The 17,275-nt window shown below is 40.7% G+C and overlaps 1 protein-coding gene across 1 annotated transcript in view; it reads left to right on the forward strand.

The window, feature by feature from the left end:
• Positions 1-2,175, forward strand: part of LOC122940381 (proline-rich protein 9-like) — a 14,716-nt gene extending 12,541 nt beyond the window's left edge. The window contains exon 3 of the mRNA XM_044297025.1: positions 2,023-2,175. Within this exon, the coding sequence (XP_044152960.1) occupies positions 2,023-2,087 (65 nt within the window). The 3' untranslated portion in view covers positions 2,088-2,175. The remainder of the gene's footprint in view (positions 1-2,022) is intronic.
• The last annotated feature ends 15,100 nt before the right edge of the window (positions 2,176-17,275 follow it).

Genomic DNA, 17,275 nt, shown 5'->3' on the forward strand with positions numbered 1-17,275 from the left:
TACATATTCAAATATTAGTTCACCAAAAAGTCATAACAAAAATGGCTGAAGGTTGAAATGGTGATCTTATTAAATGTAACTTTTAATTGATATCAGGATAGAAAAAAAGTCCCTAAATATAAACAAAATAACAAATAAGTGCAAATTTACACATGAAAAAATGGTGTGCGGTGGCACCTGAGAGTAGAACCGATTGTCCTACCGTAACTTAGGTGTCATCCAGTCGTTGTGTATATTCAGAAGGTGTTCGTCGTACTGAAAAGAAATTCTTAGTGGTAGGCACCGGACATGGATGACAGAGGGCTCTAAGTCCCTATTTCACCCTAGGATAGGGATACTGGTTTGTCCCTGTACTCCTAACTACGGAGCACTCGTCCTAAAAAAAACGACCTTATCCTTACACTACTTGGCCCTGTTGTGCCCTATTGCAGCTAATCCCTACATGCATGTTTCATGTAATAATCATCAGGGGAACTGTTGTGCAGTCGAGCAGGGCATGTATTACCTAGAATATTACTCCAAGTTGATTCTAACATTCTCACTGGAGATATTCAAGTATAACAGAGTGAGTGGAGGACACTTACAAATAATGAGCCCCTGGTGTGGGATCCATTGTATATCAGGGCTGAAACAGGCCTAAAGTGATGGGGCCATATATCAAGACAGTGAGGTCTGCTGATGTGCAGCTCCCTGTAACCTCAGGACATACCGTGGCGCTGTTCTACAGGGAGCTGCACATCAGCAGACCTGCACTAGGGCACAACAGGGCCAAGTAGTGTAAGGGTAAGGTTCCGGACAGGGTCGTTCTTTTTAGGATGACTGCTCCGTGTTTGGAGACCAGGGACAAACCAGTATCCCTATCCTAGGGTGAAATAGGGACTTAGAGCCCTCTGTCATCCATGTCCAATGCCTACCACTAAGAATTTCTTTTCAGTACGACGAACACCTTCTGAATATCCACAACGACCGGATGACACCTGGGTTACGGTAGGACAACCGGTTATACTCTCAGGTGCCGCCGCGTACCATTTTTTCATGTGTAATTTTTCACTTATTTGTTATTTTGTTTATATTTAGGGACTTTTTTCTATCCTGATAAAAATTAAAAGTTACATTTTAATAAGATCACCATTTCAACCTTCAGCCATTTATGTTAACGCATATGACAATTATATTTGCAAATCATGTAGACGATAGATTGTGGTATATAAAAACTGTTCTGGTTTGCGTAGCTGTATACAGTACATGTTGAAGATCATATCCTACAGTATGTGCGGGCAGGATCATGTAGGGCAGTGATGTCGAACCTTTTAGAGGCCGAGTGCCCAAACTGCAACCCAAAACCTACTTATTTATCGTAAAGTGCCAACACGGCAATTTAACCCGAACACTATAGTTCAGTATAGTATATATACCATGTACTTTATCATTTAGCTATTAAAGCCTGCCTACACTTAGTGCCCTGCCTGTGCTGTTCATAGTGCGCCCTGCGCTGATGAATGGCAGGAAAAGTCTAAGGCATATTGGTACACCATAGACTTTTTTCACAGTGCGGGTGCCCACAGAGAGGGCTCTGAGTGCCGCCTCTGGCACCCGTGCCATAGGTTCGCCATCACTGATGTAGTGTAATAATTGAGCACATATTTAGCACAACTTGTAACTGATTAAAATTTCTGCTGATTTTGAAACTTTGAGTTCAGTGGTCGGTCTCAGCTATTTCTGTATGTATGTTCGCGCACAATTAGACCAATGCTAACAGGAATTTGAATAAACAACAAGTAATGCAATTTTTTCCAACAATTTAGTATGTATGAATTGCTCAGACTCTCATCCACCATAGTATGCAGACCACAGAAAGGACACTACAATCAATGTGACAATTCTGTGCTGTGTACTAATGGTTTGATCATACAAGCCAACAAGTTTTATGGAAATCATGATACATTATTAGGTTATGGTAGATGCATAATGATACATATATTATTATTGTCATGTTCTAATCTATTATCTCTTTCCTGGCAGATCCCTGCAATCCCTGCTGTCCAGACCCTTGTCAGGATCAAGGAAGCTACTGCTGTAATAAATGAAAACCTCACAGTGCAATATAGCATGTCCTTCTCCTTGCCCTCATGTTCTTCTATAATAGTCTTCTCTGATTTACCATCCTTAAATCCAGTCTCTGTCTGCTCTCTGTAATACAGTCTGCTACTGAATAAAACATTTATTTTCAGCTGATACATTTGTTTTATTTGGGTACAAGATCATCCTCAACCAACACAGATTTGATCTATGTTTCTCAGAGAGACATTAAAAGTTTCTTCTTGCAGCTGTTTCACAAAAGGTTGTTTATGGAACTCCATGTGCTTCTGATACCATAGATGGCATACAGTTTCATTTTATTTTCTTAGATTCATACTGAATCAATAACAGACATTTATGCGCAGCACTAAGGAACAGGCAATATTCGAAGGTCCAGTAACAGGCCGAAGTTGGGGGCAGACAACGGACAAACAAATCTGAGAAGCAAGTCAGAAGTCAAGGCGGCAGCACTAGGGCAATTTGACAAATAGGCTAAGGTCAGGGCAGGTGACCAGAAATTGGAGTCAGCAGTCAGGCTGGAGTCAAGCAGGGAATACACCTTTTCTGGTCACTAGAGACTAGGAATCTTAAAGCTAAGAAACCCTCTTACTGGGGACATCTTGAATACAATTGAGTAATCATGAGCGCAGGTCATAGAAGCATTTGCATGCAACAATTATTTCCTTGCTATGGGGATGAATGATTGCTATGGAAATTTTGTTAGTTTGTTAGTACCACAATTTGAGTTTACAGAGGGAGTCATGCTGCCGGCATATTATGGTTTTATGTGCCGCATAAAAAAGGCAAATACCTGATAAACAAGTGTTTGCTTATCCATTGGATAACCAGTGGCACATTTACACTCAGGAATTACTGGAAACAACCATTAATACAAACGATCACCCCCAACAATCACTCCAATCCTTGACCTATGAAAAAGGGTCTTTATTGCTTTGTGATTTATTCTTGACACTCCTACAGCTTCTTTTCCCACTAGCAGCCAAGTATGTCTCTTTTATATAACTTCTATCCTTCTAAATGGAAATGTAGAGACTATTTCAGTGTCAAAATTGTTCATCTCACAATTTTTAATTAAACCATCAACCTACTTCCTTCTAACATAAACTGACAAAAAATATAAAACCACCAAATAGAAATGTTAGCCTGCTGCAAAAGTCTGCATGTAGTTATGTCTCATTTACATATGCAAGTGATGAATGAATGATGAAGGTGGTCTGATTAGACACTGGGTCTTGTAATAAGAGTGCTTGAAAGTGTTTTGCTCACTGCCATAAAAAATGTTTTGAGAGGCTACTTTTGGGTAGTGTACCTCTTGGTGACAGATCGCTGGCGGCTGGAGATGCCTCTATGATGCAATAAAGACATTTTGCCAAGTTGGTGAGGGGGCATCACTTGACTAAGAGGAGCAGGATGGTCATTTTGACTCCAGGCTGTTGGGAGCAGTGGTTATGGGAAGGCACTAAAACATGGCAAACATGCTCTGGTGAGCCCAGACAGACCACCACCAGTAGAAAAGATAATTTGAGCGGTCAACAAGCACAATAAGCTCCCACGGTTTTGTTGTCAACAATCTAGACAAAGGTGGCACTTTCATTACACACTCCTTTATCTGCCCTAACAATTTTAATACGCTTAGCGGAAGAGAATTTGGTGTCACAGCACCCGTTACATGCCCTGCCATTTACAGTCAGGCATTGTTATTAGAAATGAGCGAACTTTTCAAAAATTCAATTATGATGTTTTGCCGAATTGTCCCAAAAGATTTTATTCAATCTGAATTTATTTGTGATGAATTGCATTAAAAACAGCTATTTCCTGGCTGCAGAGAACTTATATATTGATGTAGAACACTGTGCATTGCGGAAATATGCATAGGTAGTCCGCTGTGGTAAAGAAATAGTTACTTTGTGTCTGTTTGACCAGCAGTTGACAGGCGTCACTCTTAGAATCGCTTAATACTTCACTTATTTAATCAGTTACGGGGCCAAAAATAACTGAAGTGTGAACTCAGCCTTACAGGTTGACTTTAGCGTCAGTTATAAAGAACCGTGCAGTGGCCCAAGATTGTACTATAGAGCGAAATAGCGCACTCCTTTTACACCGTCGTCAGCTGATTCCACATAGATTTCTAAAGAACCTGGTCAGTTACACACTGAAACAAGTAGTACCCCATGACCGAGTGGACAGGGTGTCAGCAGTAAGTTTGTGTTCAGGTCACAGTTTATTTTGCCCTTCCTTTCATCCGGCATATGAACAACCCCAAAAAAATAATGGATCCTGTCTTTTGAGCATCTGCCTTCACACGGTAAGCATTTGCTCAGTAATCCATCAATATTGCTAAGGCAAAAAAAAATGGATTTGATCCAAAACAGAGATGACATGTGATTGGAAAGTGCATGTCTTCTGTGTTTTGTACCCAGTCCTGCTTTTGGCTTTCAAATCATGAGTATATCTGTTAGTTAGGTGGGCGGCGGCGGCCATTTTAAGCAAGCTCAGTGTAACTTTTTTTTTTTTAAACATTCTTTTTTTGCAATATCCAACATTTAGTGCCTTTGCAGGATTAATCAGTGTGCAGAAATACAGCCATAATTTTCTGGGTTTTTAGCAAAATACACAATTTTACAGCCCTTGCTGCATCTGCACGTGTGAAATTAAAGCGTTATATACAGTCTTCATATTCTTTTAGGAAAAAAACACCCTTTTTTTGCAAAATACTTAATATTGCACCCCTTGCTGCATCTGTGATTGTTAAAAAACAAGTTTTAAAAACTTCAATAATTTTCTGGCTTTGAAAAAACACCCATTTTTGCAATAACCTTCATTTGGCCCTCTGCCTCATTAGTCAGTGTGCAATTTAAGCTAGAAATACAGCCATAATGTTCTGGGTTTTTAAAACCACCCTTTTTTGGCTAAATTAAATTTTTTACAGCCCTTGCTGCATCTGCACGTGTGAAATTCAAGCGTTATATACAGCTTTAATATTCTGTTAGTAAAAAAGCACACTTTTTTTTCAAAATACTTAATATTACAGCCCTTGCTGCATCTGTGATTGTTAAAAACAAGTTTTAAAAACTTTAGTAATATTCTGGCTTTGAAAAAACACTCATTTTTGGCAATAACCTTCATTTTGGGCCTCTGCAGCATTAGTCAGTGTGCAATTTAAGCTAGAAATACAGCTATAATTTTCTTAGTTTTAAAAAACACCCTTTTTGTGCAAAATACACAATATTACAGCCCTTGCTGCATCTACACGTGTGAAATTCAAGCATTATATACTGCTGTCTTATTCTTGTATAAAAAAAACACCTATTTTGGACAAAAAACTTGCGGCCTAGTCTGGATCTGTACATGTGAGATACACCCTTTATATGCTGTGGTTCTATTATGCTATTAATACAACACCCATTTTGGGTAAATATCTTTAATTGCAGCATAGTTTGCATCTGTACGTGTGAGATACACACTTTAGATACTGTGGTTCTATTCTGTTATTTGAAAAACAGCCATTTTGTGCAAAAATCTTTAATTGCGGCCTAGTCTGGATCTGTACGTGTGAGATACACCCTTTACATACTGTCGTTCCATTCTGCTATTAGAAAAACACAAATTTTGGTGAAAAATCGTAAATTGCAGCCTAGTTTGCATCTCTACGTGTGAGATACACACTTTAAATACTCTGGTTCTATTATATTGTTAAAACAGTCTTTTTGTGCAAAAATCTTTAATTGCGGCCTAGTCTGCATCTGTACATGTGAGATACACCCTTTACATACTGTCGTTCTAGTCTGCTATTAGAAAAACACTAATTTGGGGCAAAAAAAAAAAAATTCGGCCTAGTCTGGATCTGTACGTGTGAGATACACCCTCTACATACTGTGGTTCTATTCTGTTATTTAAAAAACAACAATTTTGGGCAAAAAACTTAAATTGAGGCCTAGTCTGGATCTGTATGTGTGAGATACACCCTTTACATACTGGTGGTTCTATTCTGCTATTAATAAAACACCCATTTTGGGCAAAAATCTTTAATTGCGGCCTAGTCTGAATCTGTACGTGTGAGATACACCTTTTACATACTGTCGTTCTATTCTGCTATTTGAAAAACACAATTTTTGGGCAAAAAAATAAAATTGCGGCCTAGTCTGGATCTGTACGTGTGAGATACACCCTTTACATACTGTCGTTCTATTCTGCTATTAGAAAAACACAAATTTTGGGCAAAAAATAATAATTGCGTCCTAGTCTGGATCTGTACGTTTGAGATACACCCTTTACATTCTGTTGTTCTATTCTGCTATTAGAAAAACACTAATTTTGGGCAAAAATCTTTAATTGCGGCCTAGTTTGCATCTGTACGTGTGAGATGCACACTTTAGATACTGTGGTTCTTTTCTGTTATTTGAAAAACAGCCATTTTGTGCAAAAATCTTTAATTGCGGCCTAGTGTACATCTGAACGTGTGAGATACACACTTTATGTACTGTGGTTCTATTCTGCTATTAATAAAACACCCATTTTGGCCAAAAATCTTTAATTGCGGCCTAGTCTGGATCTGTACGTGTGAGATAAACCCTTTACATACTGTGGTTCTATTCTGCTATTAATAAATCACTCATTTTGGGCAAAAATCTTTAATTGCGGCTTAGTTTGCATATGTACGTGTGAGATACACACTTTAGATACTGTGGTTCTATTCTGTTATTTGAAAAACATCCATTTTGTGCAAAAATCTTTAATTGCGGCCTAGTCTGGATCTGTACGTGTGAGATACACCCTTTACATACTGTCGTTCCATTCTGCTATTCGAAAAACACAAATTTTGGTGAAAAATCGTAAATTGCAGCCTAGTTTGCATCTCTACGTGTGAGATACACACTTTAAATGCTGTGGTTTTATTATATTGTTAAAACAGTCTTTTTGTGCAAAAATCTTTAATTGCGGCCTAGTCTGCATCTGTACGTGTGAGATACACCCTTTACATACTGTGGTTCTATTCTGTTATTTAAAAAACAACAATTTTGGGCAAAAAACTTGAATTGCGGCCTAGTCTGGATCTGTACGTGTGAGATACACCCTTTACATACTGTTGTTCTATTCTACTATTAGAAAAACACTAATTTTGGGCAAAAAACTTTAATTGCGGCCTAGTCTGGATCTGTACGTGTGAGATACACCCTTTGCATACTGGTGGTTCTATTCTGCTATTAATAAAACACCCATTTTGGGCAAAAATCGTTAATTGCGGCCTAGTCTGCATCTATACGTGTGAGAAGCAAAGCACGAGCTGCAGTGGAGTAGACACCTCAAAAACCAAGAAAGCTATCTGGCTCCTCCTGCTTCCTCTTCTGCTGCAGTCACAGCCTCTTCATCCACCTCTGGAGTGACAGTGCCACCTGCAACCCCGAAAACAGAGGATCTGCCAGCAGCAGCACCATCTGGGTCACCAAGCATCTCCACCTCCTCCTACTCCGCTTCCTCATCCTCTACCGCCTCCTTATCCAGTCAGTGTAACACCTTCACCACCAACTTCAGCACAGCCAGGGGTAAACGACAGCAGGCAGTTTTAAAACATCTATTTGGGGGAGCTGTGGACGGGCCTTGAACAAAAGACCGATGAGTGGTTGGTGCCAGTGAGCCTCAAGCCCGGCCTGGTGGTGTGCGATAATGGGCGAAATCTCGTAGCAGCTCTGGGACTAGCTTGTTTGACACACATCCCTTGCATGGCGCATGTGCTGAATTTGGTGGTGCAGAGATTGTTTAAGAATTACCAAGATATGTCAGAGCAGCTGCATAAAGTGCAGGCCGTCTGTGTGCGCTTTCGGCATTCTCACCCTGCTGCTACTCGCCTGTCAGCGCTGCAGCGTAACTACGGCCTTCCCGCTCACCGCCTCATATGCGACGTGCCCACAAGGTGGAACTCCACCTTGAACATACTAGCCAGACTGTGCGAACAGCAGCAGGCGATAGTGGAGTTTCAGCTGCAGCACGCACGGGTGAGTTGCTCTGCGGAACAGCACCACTTCACCACCAATGACTGGGCCTCCATGAGAGACCTGTGTTCCTTGTTGCGCTGTTTCGAGTACTCCACCAACAAGGCCAGTGCCGATAACGCCATTCTCAGCGTTACTATCCCACTTCTATGCCTCCTTGAAAAAACACTGCTGGTGATGATGGAAGAGGATGTGATACAGGAGGAGGAGGAGGAAGAGGGATCATTTTGTAGAGTTTCCAGCCAGTCATTCACAAGTGGCTCCGAGGGTGGGTTCCTGCACCCACAAACGCTAGGTAAACAATTGTCCAGCCAGGGCACAGTTCTGGAGGATGAGGAGGAGGAGATGGAGGAGGAGGAACCATCTTCACAGCAGGGTGGCAACCAGACCAGTTCATGGTCATCACTGGTACTTGGCTGGGGGGATAAAGAGGACACAGACGATACACCTCCCACAGAAGACAGCTTTTCGTTGCCTCTGGACAGCCTGGCACACATGAGCGATTACATGCTGCAGTGTCTATGCAACGACAGCCGAGTTGCCCACATTCTAACTTGTGCTGATTTCTGGGTGGCCACGCTGCTGGATCCCTGTTACAAGGATAACGTACCATCTTTAATTCCATCACTGGAGCGTGATCGTAAGTTGCGTGAGTACAAGCGCACACTGGTAGATGCGCTGCTGGTTGCATTCCCACCTGACAGCGGGGGCACAGTGAAAGCACAAGGAGAAGGCAGAGAGAGAGGTTGCCAACGCAGCTGGGGCACCCCCAGGACCTCAGAAGGCAGGGTTAGCATGGCCGAAATGTGGAAAAGCTTTGTCAGCACACCACAACAACCAGCACCACCAGCTGATTTGGAACATCTTGGCAGGAGGCAGCATTTCACCAACATGGTGGAGCAGTATGCGTGCACACGCCTACACGTACTGAATGACAGGTCTGCCCCCTTCAACTTCTGGGTCTCCAAATTGGGCACATGGCCTGAGCTTGCCCTTTACACCTTGGAGGTGCTGGCCTGCCCTGCAGCCAGTGTATTATCTGAACGTGTGTCTAGCATGGCAGGGAGTGTCATCACAGACAAGTGCAGCCACCTGTCCACAGCCATTAAAATGAACCAGGCATGGATCCCATAGGATTTGTCCGTACCTTGTGAAGAATAGACATGTATACCGGCCTTAACCAGCCATTGTTATACTACAGTGCAATTGCTCATTGTTGAATTTTGGAGTGTACCCTAATAAAAAACAAAAAAGATAATTAAAACCAAAAACCAGTGTTGGCTACCTCGTCCTCCTCCACCACCGCTTCCACCTACACCGCTACGTCCACCGCCTCCTCAAACTCCTACTCCATATGGAACTACACCTCTGTAAAGGGGGAATATTAATCACCAATATTATGCGAATATCGATAATTAATATTCCTAAATAGGAGGAGCCGTCTAGTGATGACTCCGCCTATTTATACCTTTATATAATAACAACACAATACTTTCGCTATGCTTTACACTAATCACTAATACTAGCTGCATGCGCCTTACTAACTCGCTACCGCTAACAAGTACAAGCTACACAAAGGGTACAAATATAACGGTATTTATTTAACACACTAAGCACGCAATACACTAACAATACACAGCACTACACATATACAATACTCAAACTACGCTACAAGTTCCCAATTCCACCCATAAACTAACTATACAATACACACATACAAGTATAACAACCCACCCGCCTAGCTCTATACTGTCCCTACGGGGTTACAAGAGGGTATAGATTCAGCACTGCAAGGGTTATTTGCCAGTGAGTGCGGAGGTTAATACCAGCAGGAGAGCTGGGGTTCTGGCAGGGAAGGGGTTAATGGGTTAGGGACATCAGGGGCACAGAATATGGTTGGCACTGCAAGGGAGGTACAATGCCATGCCAGCGTATACTCAGCCATCTCCAGGGCCAAATGGGCCTCTCTTCCTTCAGGCAGCAGTCCTCATGTGTCTCTGAATCCAGTCTGGTTGCAAAGAGCCCTGTTCCTTTGTCCTGGACTGATATATAAGTCACTCTCACCCCCCCCCCCCCCTTTCCAGGGGTGTGACATCATTGTGTGCGTGTGACGGAATGCATGCACTCAGATTGCAGCAGCCAACTGGCTGGCCCCCTGAGGCTCACAGCACCACACGCCCAGCCATGTCACAAACACAAGGTTGGGGCCGCATAGTAAATAGGCTGATAAACCTCAAATCAATTACCTTTGAAGTCACTAGCCACCTGGAGACATATCCACCCCCTGCAGGAACTTGATATATATATATATATATATATATATATATATATGTATATAGATACTTGGGGCGCATCTATATACATATATACTCATTAGAAACCTGGGGGCATACATGGGCAGTTATAGGCCCATATATATATATATATATATATATATATACACACACACCTGGGGGAGAGCCATGGCAGATACACATATATGTCACATATATAAGGGGCATAATGTATTCTAAGGGGGATTATAGATGGGGACGCAGTCATATATATAAGGGGGCACAGATAAGGGGGCACAAGCCCCTACATATATTATAAGGGGTCACATATTTCCCACAGGGGCCACCATGGGCCCCTGGGGATCACCATGGGCAGACGTGCGCAGATGCTGGGCACATCTGCGCACATCATCCCATGATGCTGTGGTTAATGTATGCACATATATACCATACATGCCCGCACGTGTTTGCAGGCATGCATGGATATATATGCATACGTCTCAACCCTTCCTCAACAACCTCATAAATCAAGTTTATTTTATTTGTATATATTTTTTATTATGTCGGTTCACTACTTTGTCTGTTACATTTTTGGGTGAAATTCACCAATTTTTGGGTGTGATGTACCACTGCTAGTAGACAGGTAAAAAATAAACTATTTTATCTTTTACATTTTAGGTTGAAATTCACAAATTTTTGGGTGTGATGTACCACTGCTATACCTAGTAGACAGGTAAAAAACAAAACAAATTTGTCTGTTATATTTTTGGGTGAAATTTACTAATGTTTGGGTGTGATGTACCACTGCTATACCTAGTAGACAGTTAAAAAAAAAAATATATAATAATTTTGCTGTTACATTTTCAGGGGTGAAATTCACCAATTTTTGGGTGTGATATACCCCGGCTGTACCTAGTAGACAGGTAAAAACATTTCACTAATTTATCTGTTACATTTTCTGGTGAAATTCACCAATTTTTTGGTGTGATGTACCAATGCTATACCTAGTAGACAGGTAAAAAAATAATAATAATTTGTCTGTTACATTTTCGGGTGAAATTCACCAAGTTTTAGGTGTAATATACCCCTCCTCTACCTAGATGACAGCTGAATAAATTTCAAAAATGTTTCTTTTACATTTTCAGGTGACAATAAACAATTTATTTCTGTCATAGACCCCTGCTCTACCAAGTAGACAGGTTAATACATTTCTGTAATTTCTTTTTGGACGTGAATAAACCCATACTCTGCATAGGTTACAGGGAATAACATTTCGGAAATTCTTCTTTAATTGATACGCGCTACCTCCTTTTATTCAATGCTTAAACTATAAAAAGTTGTACCACATATGCGCTTCAATAATTTGTCCCACATTTGCGCTTTACTAATTTGTCCCTCTTTTGCGCTTCAATAATTTGTTCCACATTTAAGCTTTAATAATTTGTCCCACATTTGCGCTAAAATAATTTGTCACACATTCACGCTTTAACAATTTGTCCTACATTTTCTCTTCAATAATTTGTTCAACATTTGCGCTTTTACAGCTTTTCCCACATTTTCGCTAGCTAGAGCAAAAAAAAAATGTATCCATTAATCTCCCTTGGATGTGGTCTCTCTTTCTCATGCTCCCTCTCCGGCGTGGAACCCTGATTCGCCAAAAACCGTGATCAACATGGTAGGCTCAGAAAAGAACATCGAAAGTTGATTGAGAAGATATCCAAATAGATGCTGGATGTCACGGGGGCACCTCTGCATAGGTGACAGGAACATAAATTTAAAAAAATCGTCTGTTACATTGTCAGGTGACATTTTACCAATTTTGTCGGATAGAAACCCCTGCTCTGCATAGGTGACAGGGAATAAAATGTCAGATATTCTTCTTTACTTGATGCGCGCCACCTCCTTTCATTTAATGCTTAAACTTTAACAAGTTGTCCCACATTGGCACTTCAATAATTTTACCCACATTTGCGCCTTAATAACTTTTCCCATATTTCCGCTTGATCAAAATAAAATTTCATCCATTTATCTCCCTTGGATGTGGTCTCTCTTTCTCACGCTCCCTCTCCGGGGTGGAACCCTGATTCGCCGATAACTGTGATCAACATGGTAGGCTCAGAAAAGAACATCCGAAGTTGATAGAGAAGATATCCAAATGGATGGTGGAGGTCACAGGGACGTGCGATCAGGCAGAAGTTATCTAGAGTCAACAAAGCGGCAGCAGGGCCTCTCCTGTCTAACGTTTCCTAATCCAAAATACTGCATTGACATGCCCTGTATTTTTTAATTAATCATTCCAATAACAGGGCATCTTAACAGTCCTCTATTGTTATTTATCGTCACTACCTCCCTGAGACGGGAGTGGGCAATTGCCACTCGCACCCTCCTTAACTTGGAAGCTTATGCTTCAATACTTTGTCCCATATTTCTGCAGCTAAGAAACGTGCAGGGAGGAGGCTCGAGCATGGCACTCGAGCACATACGGTACTCAGCCCGATCATCACTAATTATTTGCTTAGCTGTCATTGCGTTCAAGAGCTTAGTGAGAGGAAGGGAGGAGAGAAAAAGCTAAATTTCATAAACAATTAAAGAGATCATCTCTTTTCCTAAAGATTTGGTGTCCTAGGAGACTAGAAGGTGTTATACAGTATACCAATTTTCAGGTCAATTGGAGCAAGTTTGGTTTGAGAAGATTCCATTTGGGCCCAAACTAAACTTTATGAAAAAAAATTCAATGAACCTTAACTGAACCAAATTTAAAAAAGCTTGCTGATATATATCTTGTATTTTTTTGTCTGCATTTTAAATACAGTACATTTGTGTTATTAAACCTTGAAAGGCCAGGCCTGTTTTGAATTTAAAGGGGTTGTCTAGTTTTTGTTTTTTTATTTACCTCCTAGCCTGTGATGCTTACTTTCCCCCTGCCACTCTGGTCCCTGCCACGTAAATTCTAGTCCAGTTCTGTCATCTCCCGCATAGACATAATCACATGCATTGCTGCAGACAAGGATTGGCATCAGTAGTGATATGTACCATAAAAACATGCCATTGTTGCCTCCCATGCAGGGATTTGTGTATGCCAAGACCAGTCATAGGCTACAGCAGCACACATGATCCTGTCCATGGAGCAGTTGACAGATGGTTATCACAAGTCCAGTGAAAAGAGCCTGGAAGCAGAAGAGGTAGAACGAAGAGGCAAGGAGCAGATGAGTATAGATGTCTCCACAGATATAGCTGGCTGGAATGGAGGGCAAACAAAAAAAATAACTGGACAATCCCTTTAAGTATCAAGCATTCTTTTTTATTCATCACAATCAATAACCATAACTGTTTTATTTTTATTTATTTTCTTCAACATAACTGTAGGGGAACTTCTATTTTGTGGGATGAGTTGGAAATTTCAATGGCTTCATTTCATTTTATGGTATATATAGTTTAGTGATTTACTTTTTATCAAACCAGTGTTTGTGGGTTTATATTGTTTACATTTTGCACCATTTACATTGCGGCATAAATAATGTTATTGCATTCTGCAGGTCAATACACACAATTGCATTTTTTATTTCCATATATCGAGCTGTGTGACAAGCTGTAGTTTGTATTGTTAATATTTAGAGGTATTGCTTTTTGAAAGCTTTTTATTCCATTCTTTCCTCTTGTAAGTTGCACCCAACAAATATTGCTGTTATATCACTATCCCCAAATATCACTGTTTATCAAAACTGCCTTATTCTAAACGTATTAACCTACCATTGCGCCCTGTGGCAAATCAGTTTTAAATTCAGTTGCTGTTTGTTACGTCCTGTAGTGGAGCTTTGTAATACAGGACGCACATGCTCACAGCGTTTCTTTTCCTACCCTTCAATAACCACTCATATATGTGCAGTGTCACTTACATGGCAGTTACAGTGTCAGTTATGGATGGATAGACAGATGGACAATAGATAGGCAGATAGATAGACAGACATAATGATAACTTTTGATCTAAATTATGGACATTAGCATGAGTTGTGTCTGTGAGATATCTAGTTACACAGAGCAGTTTGAGTATGTGGAGGTAAAAAATGAACTGCTTAGCATCACGTGTCCTGCTTATGGGCACTTCTCACTGCTCTAAAGCTTGATGGGACAGTAGTCACATGGCAAAACAGGAAGTAGGATTCAAGAATGGGTGAAAAATAAAAATAATGCAAATGAGGCAAATATAAATGATAGCTTGAGTAATTGATGAAAATAAAATGTAAAGTGAAAGTAGTTTGTGAACTACAACACCTTTAACCCCTTAAGGACTCGGCCATATTTCACCTTAAGGACCAGGCAATTTTTTCAAATCTGACCAGTGTCACTTTAAGTGGTGATAACTTTAAAACGCTTTGACTTATCCAGGTCATTCTAAGATTGTTTTTTTCATCACATATTGTACTTCACGACACTGGTAAAATGCAGTAAAAAAGAAAACATTTTTATTTATTAAAAAAAAATACAAAATTTTCCAAACATTTGCAAAATTTTACAAATTTCCAAGTTTCTAATTGTCTACTTCTATAATACATACAACATCCGATATCCACCTCAACCGAGGGATGATTACTTTATCCAAGTAATTGATTAAGCCTATGGCAGCTATCATATATATATAGAACCTACACAGAGAATTGCCAGATCGCTTATACTATTCAAATTCTTTATTACAAAAAATCACAATTATTTGCATGATTAGACATAAAAACAATAAAGTGCAGGAGATAAAAACGACATCACTGGAGGAGATCTACAGCGGATCTAAGTCCATATGTATTCGACATGATTTTCACTTTTTAAAGTGCATGTACAGCAGAATGACAAATAAATGTATAGTAAATATTTAGTAAGTCTTTGGACATTTACCCATGCTGTTTCTCCTCCAGGTTGGCGCCATCCTGGAGGAGAAACAGCATGGGTAAATGTCCAAAGACTTACTAAATATTGTGAAACAAATACAGGGAAAAGAGAGAAACTGCACAGTGTGAACACCATAATCCATACAACAAATAAAAACATACATTTCAAAACCAAAGATGGCCTGATACCTTACAGTGGATTACAGATCAAAGAAATACATATATACTTTAATTTCAGATTGACACTTGAGCAGAAGCGATGACAGTTATTGTTTTTGTAACAATTTACATTGCTGTTGACTGAACATCAGTAAGCTGCAACTGTGGTATACTTCACACTGCGCAGGAACTCTCCTTCCAATTAAATCCCCAGGGATCGTATTACCATGCTTCTTGGCAGATACAGGGAAAGGAAAGAAAAGAAAACCTCACAGTGTGAACAACACCCTTTATACAACAGATGGAAACATGGATGCAAACCGATGTAACCTAAAGTCCTCCGATTGCTTGCAGATTTGGAAAAATTCCATGCTTATAAACTTCAAGATCATACTGCAGCCAAGGAATAGCAGTGGTTATATTTATTTCAATATTTATTTTTATTACTGGTAGATATACATCAGTTCTTTTTTCAGATTCAAACCAGTTGGAATTCTGGAGTTTTTTACGATGATCCCCCCCCCCCCCCTCCTAGGTGCAAAAACTCTCTCAATAACATAAGCTTGGAAGGTTTTGACCTGACGAGCATGCATTTGTATAAAGTGTCTCGCCGCATTGGAGATGTTCAGAGCATTCGGGTTGCTGATGTAATTTAAATGCTCCAGGAGTCGATTCTTAAATTTACAGATCGTGCTCCCGATATACATCAAATCACAGTCAGTGCATCGAATAACATAGACTACGCCTGCAGTGTTACAATTGATGTAACTTCGGATGGGAAAACTGCAGGAATGGTCAAACTTGTCAAATGACTGTATGGGGATCACATAATTACAGGTTTTACATGGATTGCTTCCACATTTTGAGAAGCCCTTATATTTAAGCCAGTTTGATTTAAAATTAGCTCCCATTCTGTTGGAAGTGAAGAGAGATGGAGACAGTGAGCAGGACAATGTAGTGGCTTTCCTAGAAACAATTTTACAACCTGATTTTAAGGCATTATATAGGATCTCATCATCATATAGGATGGGTAGACATCGCTTGATGGTGGAACTGATTTTATTGAATTCCCATTGACACTCCACGGGTCTGTAGGTAGTACACACCATCGAACATAAAGTAGTTATCGGTCAATAAAAATGCTGTGACCTCACAGACATAATCTATGTAGCTGGAACTCAATCCCGTGTATTTATGGAGGTGATACTCCATGGCGAGCAGGGCGACCCCGTGGGGGATAGACGGATAAAGTGCTATAACATCTGCCGCAATCCACTTGAAATTGACTTCCCATATGAAACTACATCGCTCGCAAAACGTCCGCCGTAACGTCCGCCGTATCCTTCAAGAACCCAGGTGTACGCCTGACTAGGGGCTGGAGAATATTGTCCAGCCAGCTACCCAGGCGCTCAGTAAGGGAACCCAAGCCAGAGACTATAGGACGGAGGGGAGGGGGGGGGGGGTGGACACCCTTGTGGATCTTGGGCAAGGCATGCATAATGGGAGTGACGGGCACATCCACGCACAGGTATCTATATTCCGTTTCATTGAATATACCCATATCTCTTCCTTTGCATATTAGTGACATATAGCCATCTTTGTATTCAGTCAGTGGATCTCTCCCTAGTGTCCTGTACGTGGATGCATCCGCCAGCATATCCCGCATTTGATTGCCATATACCTCTTTGTCCATGATGACCACCGCCCCCCCCCCCCCTTTCCGCCATTTTGATAACTATAGTGTCGCACTGTTGTAACTCCTGAAGTGCCTGGGCCTGAGAGTGGGTAAGATTCTCAGGACTTTTGGCATTCTTACTGTCTTTTTGAATTTTATCTAACTCTCTTTCCAGCACCTCCTGGAATACATCCATGC

Source organism: Bufo gargarizans, chromosome 6 (assembly GCF_014858855.1).
Source record: "Bufo gargarizans isolate SCDJY-AF-19 chromosome 6, ASM1485885v1, whole genome shotgun sequence".
NCBI lineage: Eukaryota > Metazoa > Chordata > Amphibia > Anura > Bufonidae > Bufo > Bufo gargarizans.